Source organism: Ptychodera flava, chromosome 5 (assembly GCF_041260155.1).
Source record: "Ptychodera flava strain L36383 chromosome 5, AS_Pfla_20210202, whole genome shotgun sequence".
NCBI lineage: Eukaryota > Metazoa > Hemichordata > Enteropneusta > Ptychoderidae > Ptychodera > Ptychodera flava.
The window spans coordinates 30,337,099-30,364,213 of record NC_091932.1 but is presented as its reverse complement, the minus strand read 5'-3'; the positions used below and the strand labels follow the sequence as shown (position 1 = coordinate 30,364,213).

Here is a 27,115-nt window from a genome sequence, read left to right as displayed (position 1 = left end):
ACCATTGCGTCTTTTTATCAGTAAGAAGGTTCATACCAAAACGGCTGTAACATAATGTCCCTATAACATAACACTCTCAGTTCTATAACTTGTGCCATAGGCCATTTTCATGACCCGTTCATGGTTTTACATAGTGGCAGTTTTAGTTGTATGACGCAACGATATTATAATATAGAAATGCACTTTTCTAGAGATGTGTGCACAAAATGCAAACGTCTCACTTCAAAGTGAGCGCCCCAGTGGTAAATCAGAGTAGAGTTTAGTGAATATGGTTAGCATCCATTGGCCAAAGGAAATGTGGCAGAACTTTTAAGCAGTTACATACTGAATAAATCTATTAGGAAGAAACAGAAAAGCAGGAAATCTGAGGGAAAGTTTTCAATCTTTTTGGGAACTGTACATAACGATGACGATGTCATGTCAGAGTCAGGGAAATATTCAAGTATGTTAGTATGAGTAAATAAGATGAAGACAGCGTTATCAATAGAATTTGCAGCAGAATTTGTTGAAGCTTCCAAGCCACAGTACTGTAGATATAAATGAAGTAAATTTGTTAGAATGGGAGTCTTTTGAAACAGCTCTCTTCATTGGTGCTTTAGTCAATACAAAGTGTGTAAATATGTACCGGTACCCGTAGTGACCATTGTTACAATTGGCAATTGAATTATATTTAAGCCTTAAATAGATTCTAAATAAACATATATACACAGACTGAGGTGCCAAACCAAATACACGTACTGCTCACTGCAACATTGGCGTGACCAAAGGCTCGTGCAATTTTTGACAATCCCCTTGCAGTTTGCCGAATATGTTAGCTGCAGTTTTTAGGTCTACTTCCCATAGCGCATTGAAAACCAAATTATCAGCTTGTTGACATAGACTGTATATGTATGTCCTATATTTTAAGTTTTGCTAATCAAATTTAGGTCCGGACTTGAATTTTATTGTCAAGTATAACAATGCGTGCCACACACTGACACAGTTCATTGACTAACCAAGTAGTGGTATTTGAAAACGCTGTTGGAAGCAGACCGAGAAACTCTACTGATACATGGCACAAAATGATGAAAAAATGTCAAAAGTTGCAGTTACTGTAGGGATAATACAAAGAAACCAAAAATATTTGAGTATCAAAATACGCTTAGGGCGTTGCCGGGAGGGGTCATGAAATCTGAAAGTATTATAAAGGGGTTCGTCATTTATTTTAAGTTTGTACGCACCTCGAAAATGAAAGATTTAAACTTTTGCTCAAACTTTTCTCAAGCAAACTGTCGATAAATTCTTTCAAGAATATAACAAATCGGAGGGTCACCGTGCAATTTTGGTACTAGAGAGACAAATTACACAATATTTACTGATATTCGTCATTCAAAATGGCCGCCATCCCTGTGTTATGTATGGGGGAAATAAAATTACTCAATTCTCACAAAACTAACCTGGTGAAAAACTTGATTTTTTACTCCATAAGCAGCAAACGAGCCTACGCAAGTGGTAGACTGAAAGAATATATTGGAAAAGTTTGAGTATTAATATCTGTCCTCGAGGGGCATTCTACCTTAATGAGCGGCGGGTTCGCTAATTTTGACGGGGGTTGTAAGAAGAGTTTGCCGGTCATTATAACTAAACATGATAACTTAACACCCCTTGAGTGACGCAAAGGTAACGTTTGTCACAGTGTTTATACTGGAAGCGTGACTTCAAGAATGGTAATTTTTCTCCAGTTTGAGTGCTGTATGCAACTTTAGCAATCTTTCAAACGAAATGTTTTGTTTTGCTTTTCAGAAGTTTATCGCCGTAAGATATCATTTATACATGCTTGAAATGCAACATATATGACCCTATACTTTAAATAATACGGTTACAAACTTTTAAAGATTGGCAACAACAAATAAAGCGGAAAAACACAGCCAGGGGAACACTTTGCATAAAAGTTGTATAATATTATATCAAACGAACGGCAGTTGCGATTTTGCTAAGCGAAATCCAAACGTCGATGAGGCCTTTTGATTACAACAATGCATCACGAAATTTTTAGGAAATGTAACATATATATTGATGGCCTTTTAAAATCGATTGAGCCGAAGATCCTTCTCTGCAACTAATATGAAGAACAGTTCATGTTTCAAACTCAAGTATTACACACGATGTTTTCATTAGGGTCCCGCCTAAACATTGTCAAACACCAGGTATAGGACATTTGTTTCTAAGCAACAATGCACCGTATGTAAAGGAATATTTCAAAGTTCACCAGAGTTTAAAAAGAAAAGTTTATTTGCCGATTATGAAATTTGAAGTTTATCATGAAAGGACCCCAAACAAGAATACTTTCGGTCTTCATCGACCAACACGTTTCAATTTCGAATCCTGTACTACAAATATGCAGTTTGACGTGATGTGGCATAATGTCCAATTGATATGCCAGATGAAAAATATAACTTTACATGACGTGACTTGAGATGGTATGACGTCGAGTTGATGAAAAAAGACAAGTTAAATTTTTTAACCGGTTGGTTTCTGTACCGTTACGTAACACAATGATTTGAACACAGGGATGATCGATCAGTTTTTGATTCATCATATAACGATGACAAATATTGAATATGGAATATCTCTAAATACGGAACCCTGATCTTTTAGCCTATATCGCGTACTCCGTATATAACTGCAGTGTGCAGTATCTCAAAGAAAATAGCACACATGTTAGCATCCACCCTAACCCATTTTGTTTTACTGGCGATCACCAAACTGGACGGTTATTGCTATAGCCAAACACTTGACAATTCATCCTTCCCTGTATGATCTTTTCACCCTTTAAACACCATGGTTTCGTCCGAGCCCGTTGTCATCAATAGTGATTGCGGACCAGCTTACAGGGTATTAGGGTGTATAGGTCCGAGAGAGCACAAACGCAACGGGCAATTTACATGTGCGGAACGGTTCTGCTTTGAAACTCTACAAAGAGATGGTGCAGAGCTAGGTGGGCACGAATTCAAGGCATGTGAAGATTAGTGTTCAGTAGCTATTTAATAAATCAATTGATTGCTTGCTGGTCTCTGTAGTTGGAAAAAAAGATGTATTCAGAATTTGGCCGCTCATTAAAAAAGTACGAATGTTTAAACCATACCCATCAATCTCCAGGCTCTACCACAAGGGGATGTTGAGGGACGGGCTAATGCTTTTCGATCAATCTATCACACCAAAGAATGCATTTCACAGATGGGGGAATATGCAAATATGCCTTATCAATATTACGTGAATCGCCATGCCTGTTTTGCCCCGTGGAGAACGCTTGATTCTTAGAAATTATTTCTACGTTGACAAATCACACAAATAAAATAATGACATAAAACTTGAACAAATAAACACAGAAAATGCAAATGTCTTTCATCCGTCAGTCTGATTCATTGCCCCTCGAGGATTAATTACTGTCATTCAAGGTTTTACAGTGTTATTTCAGGAATTGCGAACACACGAAAAATGTCTACTTCCTGTTATTCAGCATTTCTAGATAGGCTTCTTTCTGTAATTGATATATTCGTTTTGCATCTTCGTATAGTTTCAAGTCCCACACATTTCTTCGCCTGAGCTCGCTCTGTTCGTAGTCGGTTAAGACGTTGCTGTGCGGGTTTGCATTTGCGTGTGTTTCCTCCTTCGCCACGGGCAAGCCGAACAAAGTTGACACCATGTCCTGGGAGGTCTTGAAATCCTCCATCAACCCGATGAACGCGATTTTTTCCAAGTTGCGCTTTGCGACCCGGTAGTGTTTCTCTTCGATTCTTGGAATTTTGTGAGCGTCGTTGGCCGTCACAGCGCCGCAACAGTCCTCGAAGGTATCGTCAACATCCGGGAAATCACCGAACTGTAAAAGTCGCACGTAGTAGTTGTCCATGTCTTGGACAGCGACATTTTCTGTCCGTTTCAGATACTGTGTCAAGGATGCTGAAGGCAATATGTATTTTTTGCAGAGGCTATGTACGCTAAAACAACGCTTCTTCCTCAGAAAGTGGAATGTTGAAACAAGCCTGCTTATTGGTTCTCGAAACCATGTGACGTAGACAAATGGCCGTGATGGGTTCACGAAATCATGGATACCATAAGTCCTTTTGGAGTAGAAAAATATTGGCGTAGGCTTGTCCTTGGCAGACAACGCCGCGTTGTACAAATTACCGCAATGCCATACAGGAGTTTTCTTTATGCGTTTCCTTCTCACGGTGATTTCTGACAGAATTTTTTCTACAGAAGTCCCACCGGCTTTGGGCAGATGAACGAAGGCAATGTTTGATTCTCGGTACTGCCGGTAGGCGGAGCGATCGCTTGCGTTCTGAAAGACGTAAAAATTTGGTAGCGGCTCACGGCCGACGGTGGAATCATTGTAACAATGACGTAATGCTTTGTCCAATCGATGACATACATCTTTCTTTTCTTTGCTTTTGGATCTTATCTCCGCAACCAAGGCACTGCAGTCCACATTCTCCTTTGTTCTTATATCATTTTCATTTAACATCGGCGGGCTGGGAGGACTTGATTCTTTTCTTTTTTCTCTTGCCACGTTTTCTTGTTGTTGTTGTTGTTGTTGGGTATCTGCGACGCCCTCAACTGTTCGTTGGCCACTGGTACAATCGCCGGAGTCACGCATCAAATACACGACCAGGACAGATAGCGTGTAGAAGGAGACGAAGAGAAAAGCGCGGATAGACTTCTTCATCGTCTGAAACGAGAATTTAAAAAAAATGGTTAAAATCTCAGCTTTCATTAGAAAACGCTTAGGGGACAAATTTTCGGACTCTCAAATTTGTACACTTATTTTCTGATTTATCACTTGTTTGGGCTCATTTTGACGCTCTTGGTGTGAGAAACATTTTGACCGTCTTAGTATTTCAAAAACGGAAAACGTATGTTTTTCCATAGAGTTAACACAGAGATGGCAGCCATTTGGATTTCAAATATCCCTAAATGATAGGTAATTTGCTTCTCGAATTCCAAACTTTCGATATTGGCCCCTGATTTTTATTGTTGATTTGGTAAGAGAATGGTTGGAAGTTTCATCGAGGAAAGTTTGAGCAAAAATTTAAGTTTTCCTCTTGCGAGGCGCGTAATGGAAATGGTGTAATTTTTTGCTATATTTTGGTTTTTTCCGATCCTCTTGTGAAAAAAGCACAAGGCAGTAGCTTTGTCAACGTATTCTTACTGGTTACAACGTTACTTGGAATCTGATTGTCGGAGAATAAATTTAATGCGGAGTAAAACTCCGATGTCCGAAAACACTGTCCAACCAGGCACATTGAAGAAGCTGCAATTCGACATGCTTTAGATTGGAACTAGAAACTAGTTTACGGCCGGGACAAAAGTACCGGAAAATACATAGAAAGTTACAGTAAAAGTAGTTCGCGCTCTGAAAGTGAAATATTTAAGCTTTTGCTCAAACTTTCCGCGGGAAAACTCAAAACCTTTCCCTTTCGAAATCAAGAATAGGAATAGCTTGGCGGGTGGGAGCGTGGTCACCGTGCAAAATTTCATACCAGAGGAACAACCCACTATTACCGACTCGTGAAATTCAAAATGGCCACTATCCCTGTGATATCGAAAATTTAGGATTTTTTATTTTCAAAAACGTTAGTTTGTCAAAACTTTAGTTCATGCGCCTCACAAGAGGCGGACCAAACAGCATCGTAAAAATGTTTTGAGTCCCGAATATATCTATCTAAGACGCATTCTACATAGAGCCCGGCCCTGACAGAAGATATTTTACCATAAGCCCGTATAGCTTTCCTGTCTAGACTGTTTCACTCCAGTTCACGTTCAACCAATCGATTGAAAACGATAGCGTTGGAACAAAGAACAAAGTATGATAGTGGAAGGGTTAAATCAACGACAAACTTCACCAGTTAGGCGAAATTTTCACTGAGTTGTTGTTCGTGGAATAGAAATAACCTAGTGCCAGTCGTTTGAATATTCTATCATTAATTAAGTCTTCCGGTAGTCTAGATAATAAAAAGTAATTAGCATTGTAAATGACAATTTGAAACATGTAAGGTTCTATAGACCGAAATTATTATTGAAATACCAACAATTCGCGAGCAGTTTCCTTTCTATTGAGTATGTCACAAACGATGGTATGTTGGTATGATAAGCAGAACCACACACTTGGCAGACAAAGGAATAACTCTATTGTTATCTGCGGACCCGTCCAGTAAGAACAGTATAAGTGGAAAAGGATAAACAAATAACGATTGCCTTTCCTCGTTTATCATAAGTTTACCTGAATGTTTCCATACTTGCCGATCGACTCTTCCTGAACTCACCATTCTTTGCTACTGAAGCCATGGGCGATATTTTTCTCTAACAAAATAGTTTACGGAATGTTAGTGAAGCTGCCTACTGCGTTGCAAAAGTAACACATTTATAGATGTATAGATTCACGGACACATTACTGTAATATGAGTGTGTGTATATATGTACACACGCACACACACACTCACATATACCGTATGTTTGTGTGTGTGTGTGTGTGTGTGTGTATGTGTATATATATATATATATATATATATATATATATATATATATATATATTTACAAACAATTTACTCGTTGATTGTTATCGTTACTTAAGTTTCATGCATCTTGCAATCTTCACATTGACTAGATCTGTTCGAATACTGCAAAGATGCATAAAACTTGAGTTCATATATTATTACTTCGTACCCCGTAACGTTTGTTATTACTTCGAGCACTGTAATGTCCCCCGAAGACATACACACAGATTCATATGTGTGTGTGTATATATATATATATATATATATATATATATATATATTATAATATATATATATATATGTGTGGTGTGTGTATATATATATATATATACATATATTAAAGATATATATATATAGCAGAGCGTTGTAAATATCTCTCTCTCTCTCTCTCTCTCTCTCTCTCTCCTCTCTCTCTCTCTCTCTCCTCCTCTCTATATATATATATATATATATATATATATATATATATATATATATAATTATATATATATATAACGCTCTGCTTTGCATCGAGCACTGTAATTTCCCACGAGGACATCTGTATACTTCGATATATATATATATATATATATATATATATATATATATATATATATATATATATATATATATATATATATATATATATATATATAAGGGTACTTGAGCAAAGATTTTACAGTATCATCTCTACAACGTTGTGTCGTGTGCATATGACACTTTAAAAAGAAACCTCCAGACTCCAGTCATCCATGTTTGTGCGAATGCGTGATCATCATGACGATACTACGCAATCGCATCCACACAAACCGATGACGAACTCTCGTTTTCTTTGTAATACAAACATTTGAACACAGGTTCATGCTTTCATTTGTTACGTAACGCTTTCTACAAACAACAAACTTTACTGAGTTTTTCTTTTGTCAGTGAATAATAGAAAGGCCAGGTTATGACACTGTATTTATGTTCTCGTTACTGAGTATGCACAGTCAAGTTGCACACTGTCGGCCATATTTTGGCTTTTAAATTCAATAAATTATTATGAAATGGGATTCGAACACACAAGTTGTGACATTTTGACAAGGTACGGCACTTAGTTACGTAGCGAAGACATTACAGTCAAAACCGCTAAGCTAAATTCCCATTCGTTAAGCAGAATAGTTCAATAACCGAACTGTCGTCCACGGTGACGCTCTATTTTTCTGACGGTGACCCCTCCAGACTCCACACGCTATAGAGTTCATGAAACACCCGCACACACAGTCGCTGTCACTCATCGCTCACAGACTATATCCAAGCCATGAAACAACCTAGAAATGACGCCGAGTGATTTTCTGGCTAAATCCTGGCCCATTTCACCCCGGTAATTTTTAATGGCACATATTGAAAACGATATGCGGGGTGGCTTTTTTCGGTTGTCCATGGAGGTACTACCTCCGTGGGTTGTCTATGTAAATAAAGGAGTTTAAAATTTAAAAAACATGGCTCGGTCATTGCGGAGACTGGATCCGATTAGATCTTGGCGTATTTAGCAATGGGCAAATTGAAAACCAAGAGAAATATTTACTGATAATGACAAATGCAAATATCAGTGGATCAATAGCAGACCTGAAACAAAAATAATGAATATTGGATGAGAAAAATGCTGTTTTTCTAGCATTCGGGCGTTTTGTTTTATCTACAAAACACAGAAATTAATCGTTTTGCAGCAATTCTGGGAATTCATAATCGATTTCCCCATTTTGAAATGTATTTGGAAACAAACTTTCGAATTTGCGATCGCGAAGGTCAGGTAATGCATTTGGCAAACACCACTTGTCTCAGAAACATGGTCCACGTACAAAAGTACCATCGTGTGTGATTGATTATGTAACATGGTCAACACAGCACGGATATCGCCATATCATCGAAGTCTTACTTTGGCTATGCGAGGCAATGACGTATGCGTATAGTTGGAAGATACAGCACCATTCCATGGGCCAGCTTTTGGATCAAAATGATATTCTGGAAGTGAATTAGTCTGGAATATAACATCGAAAAAGGTCCAATAATCAGTATCATTCGAGGTAAATAATTCTGTGTTCACCGGAACACATCAGGAATTTCTGATGGTATCGCTGCCAATTTGCATAGCATTGTAATTAATTTCTATTTTTTACCAAAATTAATGAGTAGTGGCCACAATACTTTAATTGCTCTGGGGAGAACACAGGAATTTCCCCAGGTGTACTGAACACATAGAAGATGACAATATTAACAATTGGGTCATCTTGAACCACTGTTTTAGTAGTAAAGTTTCGTCAACCGATTGAGTTGTTCTTTCGCTCCTGTAAGAGGAACGTGGTTTAGCGCAAACCCATTGTTTTCAATGGTGATTTGTAGACCTATTTAAAAGGAATGGGGGTGAACAATATTAGTTCTAGTCTTACAAGTCTGCTGTGTACTACACGTACATGGCGACAAGAGACAAGATGTAGATAACAGCTCTCTAGCGGTACCAGGTGTCCGGAATGGGTAAGCGTACCCTGCTAGCATGCTACACCCATCAAGATTGACCCAAAGTCACAAATTTGGTGTCATTCAGCAGAACCATCTAATCATCGTTGTAAGGAACGCTGCCATTCATCATTTGAAGAACAGGTTGCCACACTTTTATGAAACTATTGAGGGCACTGCGCATGCCTGTTCTGGTACCGGTGGCGAACCGCGTCAGTTAGATTGGCCGTCCGCCAGATAAATCAAGGATTGCAAAACAATGTCAAATTCGTTAGTTTAAACTTTCAGTGAATTTTTATTGACTTTTGTCCGGTCAGTGTAGTACACTTGCTCGTTCTCCTAGCAAAATTATGCTGCAACATATCATTAGTAAAACGATTAGAACTAATATGGGGTGATTGGATTTTGAAGTAATGTCGGTTTGATTTGCAAATGTAAGTTAATCTGCTTTTCGTTTTTAAGTTATTATACACTTGCTTTTATGAGTAATTTGTAATATTGCAATATTCAGCTATAGGGCACCTGAAACTTTTGAGAAATTTAAAAAATATGAAAATCCGTATATTTTATGAAGTTAAGAATACCGAAAAAATTGGGGGTGTTACTTTCGGAGATTTCAGAAATAGAAATGCTTTGGCTATTTTTGTAAAGTTTAAGGATAAATTTGATGTGTGTGTGTGTGTGTGTGTTCCATATAAATGTGTACATACATTACTTTCAACTTACTATGAATATGACTCAATTGTAATGGAAAACAGAATTTTCTTGCAGTACATGAAAAAAACCTGCATAGTGCAACTATGTGTGGCATGTCAGATGCTGTTGTTGTAAGGGAATGAATCCAAGTCCATGCTAGAAAGAATTGATCTCTATGAAGAGAATAAAATTAATTGAAAATACATCAACCTACATGTACTGCAGTTGTAAGTAAGAAGTGCCTAAGGGACGGATATTCGGACTCTCAAACACACGTTGGTCTACCACTTGTGGGGGCTCATTTTGAAGCTAAGTTATGGCGTAAGTAAAATTTTTACCGGATTATTTTAGGCGAAAATCCGAAAAATGTTTATTTTTCCCATTGAGTTATCACAGGAGTGGAGTCCGTTTTGAATTTCAATTGTTGGTAAATATTGGGTATTTTTTTTCCTCTTGTACCATTTTATTCACGGTGACTTATGAATTTAAATCTTGATTTAACAGGGATTTATTGTACAGTTTCTTCACGGAAGGTTTTGGCTCTAGTCTTTCAAGTTCGAGGCGGGTGCTTTACAATTGTACGGAAGATAACAGGTTATTTGGTCGAAGACTGAAAATAGCACAAACGATAATTCTCCCCCCAACTGATTTCATGTCACGTGTTGTAGCTAGGCTTTATCACTGTGAATACACTGGGAAAACCGATCTATATGTGTTTTTCCGCAATTGAGAATATTGAAATATTTTTTTAAATAAGATTGTTCTTTTGTGACAAAACGGCGCATATACTGTCGACTCTCTACGGATACAAAAGAAGTTCTCTGACAAAATAATTGAAGATAATACTCATCTGTCTTGTACGTACATATACGGCATGCATAAACACATGTCATACATACATACATACATACATACATACATACATACATACATACATACATACATACATACATACATACATACATACATACATACATACATACATACATACATACATACATACATACATACATATCTCCTATAGCACAACTGATAGTACTACGTAAGGTGTATCCGAGCTTTTGTCTGAACACAGAATAGAGCTAACTGAGAGCCCCTACCACAGTTATGTCACAGGGTGTCTACACAAAGGTCAGATTGAATGGAATGTAGTGTATAAATTGGCAGAGTTAATCCCTCTGGTAGGGCCGTTGGGTGGAAATTTCTACCTCCATGGGAACAGAAAATACTTTTTTTAAAAAAAACTGTGTGGCTGGTTATTCAACATTAGTACGATGACAAATTTTATTTAACCTCTTTAATGAATGATACATAGTACTAAAACGCCGCTTCATTATAACGTTTGACACTTTCTACAACCACGAATATAAACTACAAATAACAAAGGTAGTACCCTCCTCGCAAGTGAATGACTTAAAACTTTCTCTCAAACTTTCCTCAATGAAACTTGCGACCATCCTCTTCTACCAAATCAAGAATAAAAGTCAGTGGTCACCGTATAAAGTTTAGTACTACAGTAACACTCCACAGAAACAAACGGTTTCTGTACCAATTAAGCTTACATAACACTTACCGACGTTTGACATTCAAAATGGCCTCCCTTCCTGTGTTAACTCTATGGGGAAAAATAAAGTTTTTGATTTCCGAAAAAACTAAGACGGTATTATTAAAGCCTAATCTAGAGCTTTAAAATGAGTGCCCACAAGTGGTAGTTTAGCAAAGAAATTAACAAAATTGAGTATCCGAATATCTATCTTCGATATATATCGACGGTATCGGCTTTTCTTGCCGGTGCCTCTACCTGCAGTGTCAATAAGAGGCAAACATTCGGCGACCTCAGATGATGGCATCCACGATACTGTAAAATCACAGGGTTGTAACATTTTGATTGCCTTGTACGCTCTCTTGTTTCAATTTGCAGCGGCGAAGTACGGGCCACGTTGCACGAAAAGTCGTTAATCAGAGTGAAAGTGAAATTTGCATGAGAAAGGATTTCGTTTCTTTGTTTTTCATTCACAATGACTATGTAACCAGTGTTAACAGCGTCTGTACACATCATCATGGAAAACATGTACCATGGTTTCCCCGCGCCCCGTCGACTTTCGAAACCACAGCAGGTTTTTTTATGCCATCTAAGACAGTATTCCGCTCTCCATCGCGTAAATGAAAATACCAAACATCATAATGCAACACGAAGACGCTATTGACATTGATCGCTGACTTACCTGTGTGGTATAACGTCTTGAATTTGTGTTGGGTACTGGATTCACAAGACGCTAGCAGTGAAGTGCTAACTCATATTTTTTCTTCAGATAAAATATCTGCCATTAATGTCCGCTCACACTCGTCACAGATGGTCACTCACTTTCTTTATGATCTCGATCGTCGCACAAATATTCAACATATGAGCAGCCTTGTAATCGTTCTGTCAAAGCGGTCTGAGTGATCGCGGCGTTGTTAGCGGTGACGTGACGCAAGGCTCAGTGCTTGTGAGAGTGGCGCACATAGTGCACCGGTGATGTTATGCAAATACGCTTGCGCAACACGACAACGTCTCCATGGAAAGATGGACGGCAAACTTGTCGGAGTAAAACCTGGCTGGCGAGAGGTGTAAAAGGCTTTAAGACCTTGTCCTGGCCACGGTTTCAAACATCTGTATTGTAATATTTGCAGATCATATGAAACTGTCGGCCTGTAACCCCTTCCCGCCAGTGTGCGGAATTAAGAGAAAATACATGTAGCTTAAAATCATGAGTAGGCTACCTGCACCATGCCATAGCTGTAAGCTTAGGTCCTTTGAGAAAATTGCCGGTCCCTATAAATGCATTTGTTAATGACCTGTATTACTAATAAAGTCAACACTTTTCTTCCTCGATACTATGCTTTTTGTATGAAAATATATAATTCATTTCAACATATATACTGCAATAAAATAGACTGCAACAGATCTTTCATTGTTCATGTCCTGTAAATAGAGTCAGCAAGTATTCACGCTAAAGGAATATTGTTTAGGCAAAAAAATAATAATAATAAATTGTGCTGTTCCGATAACATGGTTTTCAAAAATAGGGTAGGTAGGTCGGCAGGAATTTTTTCCAAAATATTTTATTTTTAAATATTCATTTTTCAGGGGTTCAGGGCAGTCTAACACTTGCCACAACATTTCCAGAAAAGCGTATCATACATATAAAAGGAATAAAAACATGAAAGACGTTCTCGTTCAAGCAAAAATCAAACGCTAGGTAACGGACACGTGATTTTACGGGTTTTTTTTCTTTTTTTTTTAATTCCGTGTTTACGTAGCTTTTAAAAGTTTAGGGTCGGCAGGCAAAAAAGTAGGGTAGGTCGGGTTATCGGAACAGCAAAATTTTTTTTTCTTTGGCCTTACATAGGTTGCAGATAGTGTAAGTGTATGATCATGAATCACTCATCTACATTCTTTGCAATCTCAAAAAGATGACGGCCCTAATCTTCCTCACTGTCATCGAAGTCTGAATTACGTGATTTATGGTCATATCAGGGGTGAGTAAATCATTTTTGAGGTCACTAGCCCTCCTGGCTAGTAGCAAAGAAATTACTAGCCCAGCCTCGCCTCCACTAGCCTGCCAGTGACTTGTTAAATTTTGTGAAGTTCATGGTTTCACTGAATGCTCTCCAACTGGGAAAAATGCGTTTGATTAACCTTTTTGCCTAAATTAACGGCACTTGTGAACCGAAAATATGGAAAATTAACATGATATGAGTACTGCGCTGCGACACTTTTGTGATTCCCTGCAGGGGTTACTGTGATACTTTAGTGATTCGCTACTCATGAATATCTCGGTGCACTCAATGACCATATGAATTAGAACCATTCTGTTCCTTGATACCCATGTAATAATTGCGGAAATATATAAAATTACAACAAAAAGACACAAAATAACACAGTGCACATGCTTCCAAGTGGTGTCGATTTCGATGTCTGATGGTAGCTGGCCCCTCGGTTCTCTGTATACATGTACTATTTGTTGAAAGGGCCGGGGTGAGCGAATATCAGGAAGGTTTATAAAATAATTTCGTTTGATAAGAATACCTTTCCTTGATTTTGAAAGAGAATGGTTGAAACTTTAAAGTTCCTTTGAGAAAATTTGAGCAAAAGTTTAAGTCTTTTCGAGGAGCATACTACCTTAAACAGATTGAAGGAATAAACTTCATGTGTCGATGGTGGTGTTATCGCCAGACTCACAGATGTGGTCGTTAACCAGGAGCCAGTAGGCCAAAATACGGATACTAGTCACCTGACCAAAATACAGAATTTGAATTTAAAGCTTAAATTTGGCAATATTATAGACATGCTAAGCAACTGTAGTGGGCTATAGCTAGAGTTTTTAGTCGGAAACGGTACATTCAAAGATTCAACGTATGGTCTTTTTTCATCAGAAACTGCTGACTCTACTAGAAATAAACGGCTTTTTGACCACACGGACGTTACAGAATAAATAAGAAACATGTCTGAATAAAATAATGGCAATTATTATCCCCTCGCCATGCTGGTATAGGCCCAAAAGTGATTGTTGGAAAATGTGCACCACTTAGCGCCTCAAGCTATATGTCGCGCATTTTACCAAAATCTAGTGTATAACCGCCTGGTTAGGGAGTTTTCACTTAATAGAAAAAAAAAACTGCTTTCGCCGCTTCTTTACAGCGACAGAAAAAAAAACATACGGTGTCATAATGGACATCATAGATACATATAAACAGAAAATAGTAGGCCTATGCTTGCCATGTTTCAAACTGAAAACCCATCGGATGAAATTTCGCAGCTTCATTCTTCCGTTTCATAAAGCGACGGTCGCACTCGTGGACATAATCTTGCCAAAGTCTATCGCTGTAACAACGGTTTTTACACTGTTTACGTCGATAGAGAGGATCCCTGATGCTACGCCGGGGATGGAACGAAGTCCAGTTTTACAGCAACTTAAGCTTAACTATGCATGTATCAACACCAGATGGCAGACTTATCTGCAAAAGGTGTAAGGTAACTTGCTGGTTTGCTAGTCCTTTTGCCATATGCCTGCCCCTTTAATAGATACCGTTTCTTAATATCCCTAAGGTCTAGAGATCTAGAGAAAACCGTGTGAGGCTTCAGGGCCTAAGGTGTTATTTTAGTCTGCGTATCATATCAAGCCATGCTTGTCATCAAAGGACCCGAAGTCATATTGACTTTTACATTTGAAATGGCGCTACAAAACTATTAGGCTAACGGTAACAGCAAAAGTTAAGCGGATGGCCGAAGTAATGACCGAAATATACTTGCCTGGTGAGTATTCAAATGTGACATGAAAAGCGAACACAACAAGGTGTGATCACAAATGTCTATATTGTCGCCGCGCCAGTGCGTGGGCTGATTGTTGAACTGTCGGATTTGAATTTGAAAGTGTTATATGAGGATTTTTGACAGTAAAAGCGTAAGGTCTATTTGATATTGTAAGAAATGATTGAATGTCACTGCTGAACGAAATTCGAGAGATCATTCAAGGAATGCGCTTGATAAATCAATGATTGCACTCGAACGCCGCTCTTGGATTTGATGCGGATATCAAAGTAGGCGTGTATCTGTTGATAGAGGGCGCTCTTTTGGGAACCGTTTACTGACGATAGTGGCAGAGACCAGGGGTGCAAACTTTTCGTTTTTCGTCTGTCCTCGAGGAATACAGGAAAATTATTATAATTTAGCATATTCTTGACCGATTGATAACGATGTTTTCAAGTGTAGACTTCTGGTCAATGACAAAACGCATTTGGATAATTAATGAAGCAACAGGTGGTTGTCAAGGACTTGCCAGGCGGTATCCACAGAGTAATTGACCTGTTGTCATACATGATTTTACGGTTAAATTGGGCGAATTGATAAGTACAGGTTAAGTTACAAGAATCTCTTCTCAGTAGAACTAAAGAAAAGAGACCTTACCATCTTTAGATAACAAATTTTAGAAACGGTGATTTGTTTTGATGTTTCGTTCCGAAGCTAGAAAGTCTCGTTCGGCAGCTGCAGCTTTTTGTCCTGTACAAGGTCCAAAAATTAGGAAGTTAAGCTCAGCATCGATTGCTTAACTGAAATAAGGTCATTTAGATCATGGATTGAAGGTGCGTTTGATTGAGTTATCTTGCGAAAAATAATGTTTATCTGCGCAAATCTTCAGTAGCACTAACTTTTTCAACAGATACAATGAAAAGTCGATTAACTGTATGCCGACAAAGAATTGACACTGATTCGCTGGTTGTGGGATGCCAACGATCCAAAAATCTAACTTTGTTTCAGTAGTTTTGATTGCTCAATTTTCCCACTGTTCAGAACCAAAAAGATCATCTGTCGGTAATATTTCATTTAATTGAGAGATAACACCATATTCTACCTACCTTGTGCATAATTGCCTTCTTACCAGCTTATGTATACTCACCCACATACATACTGCAAATGTGTGCATGGACTCGTGCATCTGTACGAACATACATTACACATGTAGTTTGTCATGCTCATACATATATACATACATACATAATGTACATATATACATATACACATACATACCAGTACATAATACAAACATACATACACACATACAGTACAGATATATATACATACATAACACATATATTTAAATTACTTCAATAAATAAATACAAACGTACATGCATACATATACACATTATGCATACATCCATCCATACTTACGTACATACATACATACATACATACATACATGCATGCATGCATGCATGCATGCATGTTTGCATACATACATACATACATACATACATACATACATACATGCATGCATGCATGCATGCATGCATACATACATACATACATACATACATACATACATACATGCATACACTTTTTCTTACATGCATAGATGCAGAGACTGACAGACAGTTGAATAGCACACACACATAAACGTACACATATATTAAAAGTGACCCTGAAATCATTTAAAAAGAGTATTTCAACATTATAAAGTCACTAAAATTAACAGACTCAGAACAGCTTAAACTTGAAAAAATTCTCCTTCTTTATTGTGGCTCTCATACTTGAAATATACACACATCAATAAAACTCTATAAGCATTTTTACAACATTCTGATGTGTGAAAGAGGAAACAGACTTAAGGTAAAAGTGAAAACAGGCTTACTGTAAATATTCACAAATATAAAACAACGATGTCATTAAATTAGATTGCTCTACAATCTTTCTTAGTTTGTTCCCTAACATGGAGACGCTTTCATCATACTCATGAGACTCTGACGGCATTTCCATGCCAAAGAAGTCACAGTACAACAAAAACGGTTTACTGTGAGTGTATTGAGTTTAACAATAACTTTGAATGTCCTGCAGACAAACAGAACTATAAAAATAGTGGTTTATCTCCTGGACATACAATATACCCTATAATAATATTGACTTTCTATTTCATTGCTTCATTATTTTGTATGTATTTGCGTTTAGTTTTGCTGGCATAATTATATCGTATCATGAAACACAATAAATTTTGCAGACCAGACAGGTTAAAGACACCAAGGCATACATTTAATGCATACATACACAGGGCAGCTAGCTCATTTCATGCTTTGTACGCTACTTGAATTCAATGAATGCGTATGGAATACATGTCAGTATTTCTGGTGAAGTTTGTTTGGGGAGACAATTCTGCTTCATCTTTGTATCATTGCCTTGGTTTACCAGTGGCAGACCAAGTACCAATGACTTGGGTATTCTAGTAACTGCCAGTTGTGTTCTACCAATGACGCAAGACAGAACACCGTAGTCTTGTGTTTTCAGGGGTGAGCAAATTCCAGTGTCTGAGATCTGGAACACCAGATACTTTAGCCTAAAGCAGTAAATTTGCAACTTTTGTGGTATAACCCTTGCACTACGCATGATTCTGCCCAAACCCATTGTTACTATGGGGTATAACCCTCATACTACCAATTGATATAACCCTCATATTTCCATGATGTGGTATAACCCTTGTATTACCATCTGATATAACCCTTGTATTACCATGTGATATAACCCTCGTACTACCATGTGGTATAACCCTCATATGACCATGGGGTATAACCCTCATACTACCATGTGATATAACCCTCATATTTCCACGATGTGGTATAATCCTCGAATTACCATGTGATATAACCCTCATACTACCATGGGGTATAACCCTTGTATTACCATGTGGTGGTATAACCCTCATATTTCCACGATGTGGTATAATCCTCGTATTGCCATGTGATATAACCCTCATACTACCACGGGGTATAACCCTTGTATTACCATGATGTGGTATAACCCTCATATTACCATGTGATATAACCCTTGTATTACCATGTGGTATAACCCTCATATTGCCATGATTCTGCCGTAACTACAGAATACCATGATTCTGCCAAAACCAAGTATCAATGAGGTGGGACTTTCAAATCGCCTCTCCCATTACATAATGCTAAATTTTTCACCAATGAATATTCAACATTGCTATTGACTCATCATTCATCATTTTGAATTATTCAAACGATGCTCATTAATACACTTACATGAATACAATTATTTAGAAATTAGAGAATTACATGTCTTCCATAGCTATGCGAAGCAACTGTTCTGTGTGAGTCGAGTGGTCTTCAGTTTGTCGACAAAATGACGAAGATTCATAGCTAATCTGTAGGATAACTGGTTGTCAAATGTATAAAAAGTTGACCAAACAGCCAAACAGACATTTTTAGCATATGAATAACATTGCCCAATAGCGTCACTTAATTAATTTTCTAGATGACTCATAAAATAATAACGAGGAATGTAATGAAGAACCATTTGAAAGATATGACGGGTAATTGAAATGGTACAGTAATTGGTTTTTTATTAGCAAAGTTTACTGATGTCATACTAATTTTAAAGCTTATGTAAAACACCAGCCTCTGGGAAGTCAACAGGTCAACAGATAGACAGGTGTTTATGCAGCAAATGATTATACTTCACGACCAGGTTTCACACTTTTGACAAATAACATTGTATACTATAAGCAAAATTCAAATAAATGTCATTCAATGACCTTATGCAGTTTTAGCAGTCTTTCCTCCCCAAACTAACACATTAATATGAAATACAAAATACACCATCATTTTTTTTCAAACATTCATGTCTTTCAGGTACAAATGTTTTACAGTTATCCATGTTATTGCTATGAGCAATGCCATATCTTCTTCAATATTAGTATTACCTGTGAATTGACAGAAAGCAGCTGAGTTGTATCTCAGCTACAAAGTGTCATCAAGATTTATACCTCCTGGGCATTTTCTATTAAGAGCATTATGAACATTATTTCAAGGGTTCAAAAGAACAAAAGACCTTAAATTGAAATTTATAAACTATAATTAATATCGTAACAAATTATAAAAGATTGGATATTTCATTAATCCTGGGTAATACAGGCAATTTCTTTGACACGTAAATTCCACTGTGTTTATTCAGTAATTAAATTATTATCATTCTCTGTGGTGTGCACAAAGTATTGTTTGAAATAATTACTTTTTCACTCTTGTTATTATGTCACTTTTGCTCTGTGAAAAGTCAACCTGACATCCCGCCAGTAGCACCCTCCAGAGGGCGCACTCACACTGTCATGCATCCTGTAATTTATGCGCATATCTTACAGGATATGCGATTCACAACAGAAAATACTACACACTTTGTTTATCGCAAATTTGTCTTTCTCAATTTGTGACATACATATTCCCATGTTTGTTGTATTATTCTCAAAATGTAACATGTCGAGATAGCTTTTATGATGTCTTTCTGAACAAGAATAAGGCGGGACACAGCTGTAGTCAAAAACGAAACTTGTCAAACTGTGTGTCTAAAAAATTTTCATAAAAATACTCACATTTTTTCAATTATTGTATAAAATTTCTCTGGCTGAGGAAAAGGTACACTTAACTTCAAATTCCTGATCACAAGATCATGCCATAACCCTTTCACTGACAAACGTGGAACAACCCTAGTGTTTACTATGGGGCAAAGTTAGATCCCTGTACTGTAAAATGGGGGGTGAAAGGGCTGGAAATTACAAAGACAATAGCTGGAACTCTTGACATTTTCAGTACTTTTTTCTACAAAAACAAATACAACTATTCTTCTCCTTATATAAAAAAATGTTGTGAAAACTCAAGTATCAGCCTTATTGACACAACAAATTATGTGTAATATGCAGCGTTATTGCTGACAGAGCAAAATCTAGCCCAGACAAGAATTCCGTTGTCAAAAATAACATTTGATACTGTACACACACAGGCTGTGCCGACAAGCTAAACGATGGGCCTGTTGTGTGTTAAATGCTTGTTTGCATATGTGCACATTGATTTTTGGGTGTTTTCAAATTTCATTAAAAATATTGACAATGTACTTGAATAGGACTTTATCATGTTGCCTTTTTCTGCCCATACATCTTTGTTACAAATTTTGTAAAATGCGCTTTTAACGCTTGCTATAAGCTAGTACACAGTATTTCAACATGATTCTGCGACAGAAAAAGGTATTTGTCACCCAGATAAAGAGATATTGTAAAAAATTACAGCTGCTATTGTCCCTATATATTTCAACATGTCAAACTCGTCTACATAAATTTACATCTGTATGCACAGTACCAGTAAGTCTTGAAATATTTAATTTCATTAATTTCACAACTGATGAAAATTTTATACCCTGGTTGATTATATTGACACATTTTGGTTCATTTCGTGAATTATTTAAAACTTCAGGTCTTTTGTGTGTCCAAAAAATCTTATCTAGCATCTCTGATGCAATTCTTGCCACAAATGTAGTTTGAATAAAGTTTCAACACTCCTGAGTATTGAATAAGACCTTTGTACAACTGCAAATCTGGAATGTATAGGTTCTATATCACTATGCAAATTAGGCACTATGCAAATCAGCCTCACTTTGGGGTTCAGACTGAAAATTAGAATCATGGGTAAGAATATCAAAATGTGGAATCTGGAATGAAATCAAAGGGTGCCAGGTGACTGACGCTGTCCACAGTTTGTCCTCTCCTCAGCTCTGCATATCTTCCGTGTGAGATTGGCAAGGCAAGATTTTTTCTGTGACAGCAGGAAAGAAGTCGACACCGTTTTCTGGTTTTCTTCAATATGCTGTAAAAATTGTAAAGAAAAATACAATTATACTCTCTATTATCTGTCAAGAAGATTGAGAACTTTGATTATTTGGGGGACAGAAACTCTACCTGTGTACTGATGAATATTTTGTTAATTTTTTATGGTGCTGATAGCTTTCACCCCTAATAGTCATGAATGGAATATACCAACACCATAGAAAACATTAGGGATGAACCATAGCGTGCCAAGCAAAGGGTTAAGGCAATAATAGCACTGAAAACACACCAGCTCATTTTATATCTGACAAAATTTATCATAGCAAAATTCAGACATTTTCAATCCCTTCACTTAACAAATCAGTTTAGAAACATTAAAGGACCAGTAGCTGTAACTTTTGATAATTTTTCACATTTTTTTGTTTTGTATTTCAGTTGCAAGTTCTTGCTCTACTTGGAACCCATGTTGAAATACCCACTATTTGGTGCATCAACACAACATCAATAATTAAAAAATGCACCTTTATTGTTTTCATTTGAATTCTAGTCTGGACCAGAATTCACTTGTCAAGTATAACAACACAGTCTACACATGTACAGGCTGAGTTGACAAGCTGAATACTGTGTATCTCAACATGCTGTGGGGAGTAGAAAAAGAAACTGTAGTTGATATTAAAAACAAAAACGTTGAAAAAAAATCATCAGAAATTACAGCTACAGGCCTTTAAATAAGCATAACAAGGCTGAACTTAACCCTTTCACCCCTAGTTCCCTGTATACAGGTCCAACTTTACCATAGAAAACAATGGATTTGGGACAAACCATGGTGGTGAAAGGGTTAAACATTCTGATTGGTCAATGATGACCTGTAGATGTTGATTATTTATCAGGTCATCAACAGCTTCAATATGGGTTCTTGCTTTTTATTTATTGTCACATGATCTGATGCCACTCAGAAAACCTTATCCCTTCACTACACACCCATCATAACCAACAACACACCATGCACCGCTCTTCTTTCTGCTTGAAAAAGGAAATTTCGACCATGCACGTTTTAGAAGAGTCACTCACAAGTCATTAAGGCTAATGACACCCCAGGTGTGCATGGAGTCAGTAATTAGTCATTGAGTGTGGCTACACTACAGTTACTGTTGAAAAAGGAAACTAGGAAGATGTACTGTTGGAAAAAGAGAGGGTTTCAAGTAACCATGGCAACATCCCAATGAATATGCACAGACTTTTCATGGCCATTTTTTCTCAGAAGCGAAAGAAAGGTTTATAATTTAGCAGTCGAGTTCGAAAGCCACCTTTCCTGATATTCAAAAACCTGCAGCTGGTTGGATGAGTCAGGGCCACCACTAATTGCTCGGCAGGCACTTTTGATTCAACCACGGATCTATTTTAGTCTTTGTTAATTCCATAGCCTTCATTAAAAGTAGATTGTACCTCGAGGAGAGATATTCAGACTCTCAAATATTTACAATACTTTTCCGACAGATCGCATTGAATTGAAGCTTTCAGGGATCATTTCTATAATATGAATCCAAATGGAGCCTCAGAGACTACAAGACATGAATACTTTTCTGATCTACCACTTGTGAGGGCTCTTTATGATGCTCTTGGAGTAAACAAAATTTTCACAGTCCTATTTTACACAGGGAGGGTGGCCATTTTGAATTTCAAATATTGCTAAATTTAAGGTAATTTGTTTCTCTGGTACCAAAAATTTGCATGGTGACCCTGGATTTTTGTCTCTGATTTTGAAAGAGAATGGTTGACAGTTTCCTTGGGGAAAAATTTCAGCAAAAGATTTTTCAGCTTTAACGTTTGATGCACATACTACCTTAATTTACCACAGAACGGATTTCATGTCATGAAAATTATCATCAAAAATTAATAGTTAGCTTCAATGGTGCAGTATTACATTTTGAGTAAAATAATTTTTTTTATTTGGGATCCTTTATAGATGAGAAAACAATCACAAGAAGTGTGTACATAAGCAGTGGGCATTGTCTCCTCTTCAATGATTCAGCCAAGGACAAACTTGACCATTTTTAGAAACTGTGTCTGCCAAGTGCTATTGTGAGGTACAGTATCATCAGTAGGTATTAAAGAACAATTAGCTCTTGAATGAGTCAGTTTACGACAGAGACAATGCACTGGCCTTTGACATCTACAGAAACCCATGCATTGTGTTGTTACGTAAGAGAATCTATGTTATTCTATTGAGTTGGGATTGGATGCAGCTTATTATTACCGTTTCCGCCCTGTCAACACCGTTTCAAAATTTCACCGTGCCACTGGACTTGGAGTTAGAGCCATATGGTTCAGTGCAAAAGTCTCTTTGTGACAGACCCACCTACTCAAAATGAGAGATGTTTTCGATTTTTATTTTTCTCATGGTCATATGTGTGGCTTCACCTTCCTGAGGTTGCCTGTGGACTGCAGAGAAGTGTGACAGAGTTTCTTGAGTGCGGATACAAAATCTTCAGCACAAAGGAAACTGACGTTGACAAAGCATCACACAGCAACCAAATAATCATGTTAGTCTTTAAAAATGCCAGCTGACAAAAATCAAAAGCAACCGGCAAAATTCTGTGACAGTACAAATAATAGCTACGCAATGATAAAATTGGTGTATTTTAGAGAATTTCAATTACCAGACATCATTCATATGTAATTAAGAGTATTTCTAGTAGCAGACATCATAAAATAATCGAAAATCATTTTGTTTATATTTATAACCGTATAGCTGTAACCCCAAAAGTCCAGTCTATAGTGAGGCGTATTCCCAAGTTTACACCACTCTCAGTGTAGCATAGACTCACTCAGAACTGCTTGTCACATGTTAGAATAACCGTCAGCTCTGCGTCTACCACAAAGTGTTACTCTTCTGGGAACAAATAACAGACAACAAAAATATATTGACAAAATAAAAATGAAACAAAAAATCAAAACGTCCATGGCAGACAAAAGTCACTGTATTTATAAGAGGATGTAGCTCTATTTAATGAGGAAAGTGATGCTTTGTAACCAATGTCTATCCTATGATACTTAAATTATCTTTCAGCTTTTGTTTGGAATGCTTGTTGTTTTGCAGGTAAAAGTTCCACCTACCAATTTCTGCAATTTATCGTGCCTGAGGTAGTTCAAATCACAAATTTGTCATTGAATGTTTAAACTTCAACAATATTTCGTTTTGGGGGAAGGGGTGGGGTGGGGAAGGTATTTGAGGTCAAAAACATGATGACTTGTGATACTATGTGCATGTTTAATTATCTTCCAGTCACTGAAAACAAAATGACAGCAATGATAGTTGTCAACACTGAGGGCAGACCAACTGTTCCAGGAGTCCAAGCCAGGATGTCATTCACCGTTCAGGAACTGCCTATTGTCTAATGTGTTAATAATGTTCCATGGCAACTAAATAGTTATGGACATTTTGCATATGATAATGAGACTATCAAGTTACTAAATATTCCATTTTCATAGTCCTATATGACCTTTAATATATTGGCATTTGTGGTATTTGGTTCAACATCCTTAACTCACAATTTGCTAAAAGAAAACCAAATTGCTGTTTAAAAATCAGTCACACAATGTGAAATCAGCAGAGATTGCATATGGTTGACTGTTATAGACTGTTCAATCAGATTGGTGGATTCATACCATCAATGACATCAGGGTCCAAGTTCATATTGAGGTCATAGAAATGACCTACTCAAAAACTGACCAAAAGCTTAAAATAACAGAAAAATAATTAAATTAATAATTGATAATTAAATCAAACACATAAATCTGCAAAGGCGCCTAACACATGGCTTTAATCCATTTACTTTTTTTTGCTTAAATTAACAATAAATTAAATATACTGAGTTTTTAAGGGCTTACCTGTTGTTCAGTTCTGCCGATACCTGTTCCAAAGATCTGTTTTTAGTTTCTGGGACGAAGAGGTAGACAAAGACAGCTGAGATGACACATATTACGCCATAGAGTATGAAAGTCCATGAAATTCCAACCTCATCTGTGGAAGGAAAAGGGTAGTGAGAGAGAAAAGGATTAGAACAGTTGGAAATGTTAGATTATTGATCTGTAACTCTGCAAGTCAGATTTGGGTTCAGCACTGGACATGTTGATGACGTAACAAAAGATAAAAACATTTCTTCTTAAGAAGTACCAGTATATTCACTTCTTCAGATTTTGCGGCACACACACAATAAGTACACAGCCTCAAAACACATTGAAATCTGTCCCCCTTCATTGGTGAGAACAATTCTACAGGAAATTTATTTTATGAACTGCCACTACTCTATACCACCACATTTCTGCCTGTCTGTTCAATTTTCCAATTGAAAAGACAAGAAATTCCACAAACACAACACCAAAATCCCAAATATAATTAAGGGAATCCACACCTCAAAACAGCACGTTTCAAACCTTTTCAAATATCTTCCCCAGGGAAACTTTTGAATCATTCTAGTTCATAATCAAGAATAAAAATCAAGGTTCATGATGCGAAGTTTAGGTTTACAGAAACAATTTAATGATAATTAAAATTCCAAAAAGACTGGTACGCCTTGTAATCTGTACGGAAAAACTTATTACGTTTTTCATTTTCACAAAAGTAAGATAGCAAAAAGTGTTTTTATAGCAATGCCTTCAAAATGAGCCCACACACATACAGTAGATTAGAAAAGTATTTAGATAATTTGAGCATCTGAAATACTGTTACAAAGATTCCAACAAGCTCTCGACAACAGACGAGATAAGTGAAGAGCAAATTCAAGAGGATGAATATGTTCACAAGAGACTACTTACTCATGAGCTGCAGAAATGTCAGTGACATGATAAGGTTGATACCCCAGTTGAATATCGTGGCAAAGGAAGTGGCTCTTCCTCGGATACCAGACGGAAATATCTCACTCAGTAAAATCCACGTCACTGTTCACAAATCATGAAAAGATATATCACTCTCTATTAGTGCTTTTTAAGAGAGTAAGAGATTACAATGTGAAATTGATGAAAAAACTTCTTGTGATCCTATTATCCATTGTTAGCATTTTATGGATTGTCTGAAATCGAAAATATTCTGACGCAGACAACAACCATCTGGTTTTCTGAGAGGATAAATAAAATAATGTTTCAGTTTGTAGGCACCTATTGATAAAAGCATGAACAATTCATTGTAAATGACATAGTCTCCACTTGGTCGAGAAATTTGGAAACAATTGACCGAAAATGGCTGAGAAAATATTGACCTTATATTGATGTGCATGTGCACTGTTGATGTACCAAGTACAAATGGAATTATAGTTTAGCTAAATATGAGCAATAGTTGGGTAATAGATGTGGCTATATTTTATGAGAGTGGGTACAAAAAAGTCAGAACAAAATAAACGTTTGGCGGTCATATTAGATTGTATTGTGAAGAAATTTGAAATGCAAATGTAAAGTCATAATGCGTTGTCCTTGTGCCACGTTTGAATGAAATTTTGAAAGAACTGTACTAAAGCAAAAGGGTAGAAACATGGTCTTGTGTTGTGCATCGCATTGATTTATGGAAATGGAGTAAGATTTGTGCATAGATTCAGAAAGGTTCATCAACTACTTCAAAGAAATTCTCCTGCATATTGGATCATATCATAAAATTCCACATGCGTATGTAAGTCACAGTGTTGTCCTTGCGCAAAGTTTAAATGAAATCGGTCGAGGGATATATGAGTAATTGACTGTGGATGTGGAAAAATCAGCATTACAGGAACTGGACATACTGTCTGAATTAAGGAGTTGCAAACACATCGTCTTGGCATTAAAATCACCCAATAACAAAGAAATCAACTCTACGAAACTTGAAACATTGTCTTGGAAGGAGGTCAGACAAAGTCATAACAAGACAACAAAGCCACACACATCCCGCTCCAGAACTCATCATTTGTAAATGTTCTTGGTACAGATCTGGTGGTGTTGTTTTGACAGTGTCTGACCTCCTTCCAGACAATGTTTCAACGTTCTCAGAGTTGATTTCTTTATGACAGACTGATATTACTACTAGACAACAGTCACACTAGACTGTGTTGGCAACTCCGCAATTTAAACAGTGTGTCTAATTTCCCATACTGCCAACGGTTCAACGCAAACCACTGTAAAAGAGCTTGCAATGACAGGCCCTCGATGAACCGGCCACCCCTTCAGATGTTCTCCATGACATCAGACACAGGTGCTATAATTCCGATTTATATTTTACAAACATAATTTCTGCTTGCATGAC

General features: G+C 37.1%; 2 protein-coding genes across 5 annotated transcripts in view; both read right to left on the bottom strand.

The window, feature by feature from the left end:
* Window positions 1–1,432: 1,432 nt before the first annotated feature.
* LOC139133470 (heparan-sulfate 6-O-sulfotransferase 3-like) lies at window positions 1,433–12,216 on the bottom strand. Its single transcript, XM_070700081.1, has 2 exons — window positions 11,930–12,216; window positions 1,433–4,708 (listed from the first exon to the last, which is right to left on the bottom strand). The coding sequence occupies exon 2, from the start codon at window positions 4,703–4,705 to the stop codon at window positions 3,482–3,484; it is 1,224 nt and encodes a 407-aa protein (XP_070556182.1). The 5' UTR covers window positions 4,706–4,708; window positions 11,930–12,216; the 3' UTR covers window positions 1,433–3,481.
* A 4,518-nt stretch (window positions 12,217–16,734) lies between these two features.
* The window catches only part of LOC139133479 (solute carrier family 2, facilitated glucose transporter member 10-like), a 60,791-nt gene continuing 50,410 nt past the window's right edge, over window positions 16,735–27,115 (bottom strand). For 3 of the 4 annotated variants that reach the window (XM_070700093.1, XM_070700096.1, XM_070700094.1), the window contains exons 13-15: window positions 25,666–25,788; window positions 24,739–24,871; window positions 16,735–20,887 (exon numbers count right to left, since the gene is read on the bottom strand). In XM_070700093.1, the coding sequence (XP_070556194.1) occupies window positions 20,719–20,887; window positions 24,739–24,871; window positions 25,666–25,788 (425 nt within the window). In that variant the 3' untranslated portion in view covers window positions 16,735–20,718. Of the gene's footprint in view, window positions 20,888–23,675; window positions 23,741–24,738; window positions 24,872–25,665; window positions 25,789–27,115 lie in introns of all 4 variants that reach the window. The other variant, XM_070700095.1, reaches the window with a different exon arrangement.

What these genes read in the sequence shown, in the direction of transcription:
- LOC139133470 (XM_070700081.1), bottom strand. Translation starts at nt 4,705, where the DNA reads ATGAAGAAGTCTATCCGCGCTTTTCTCTTCGTCTCCTTCTACACGCTA.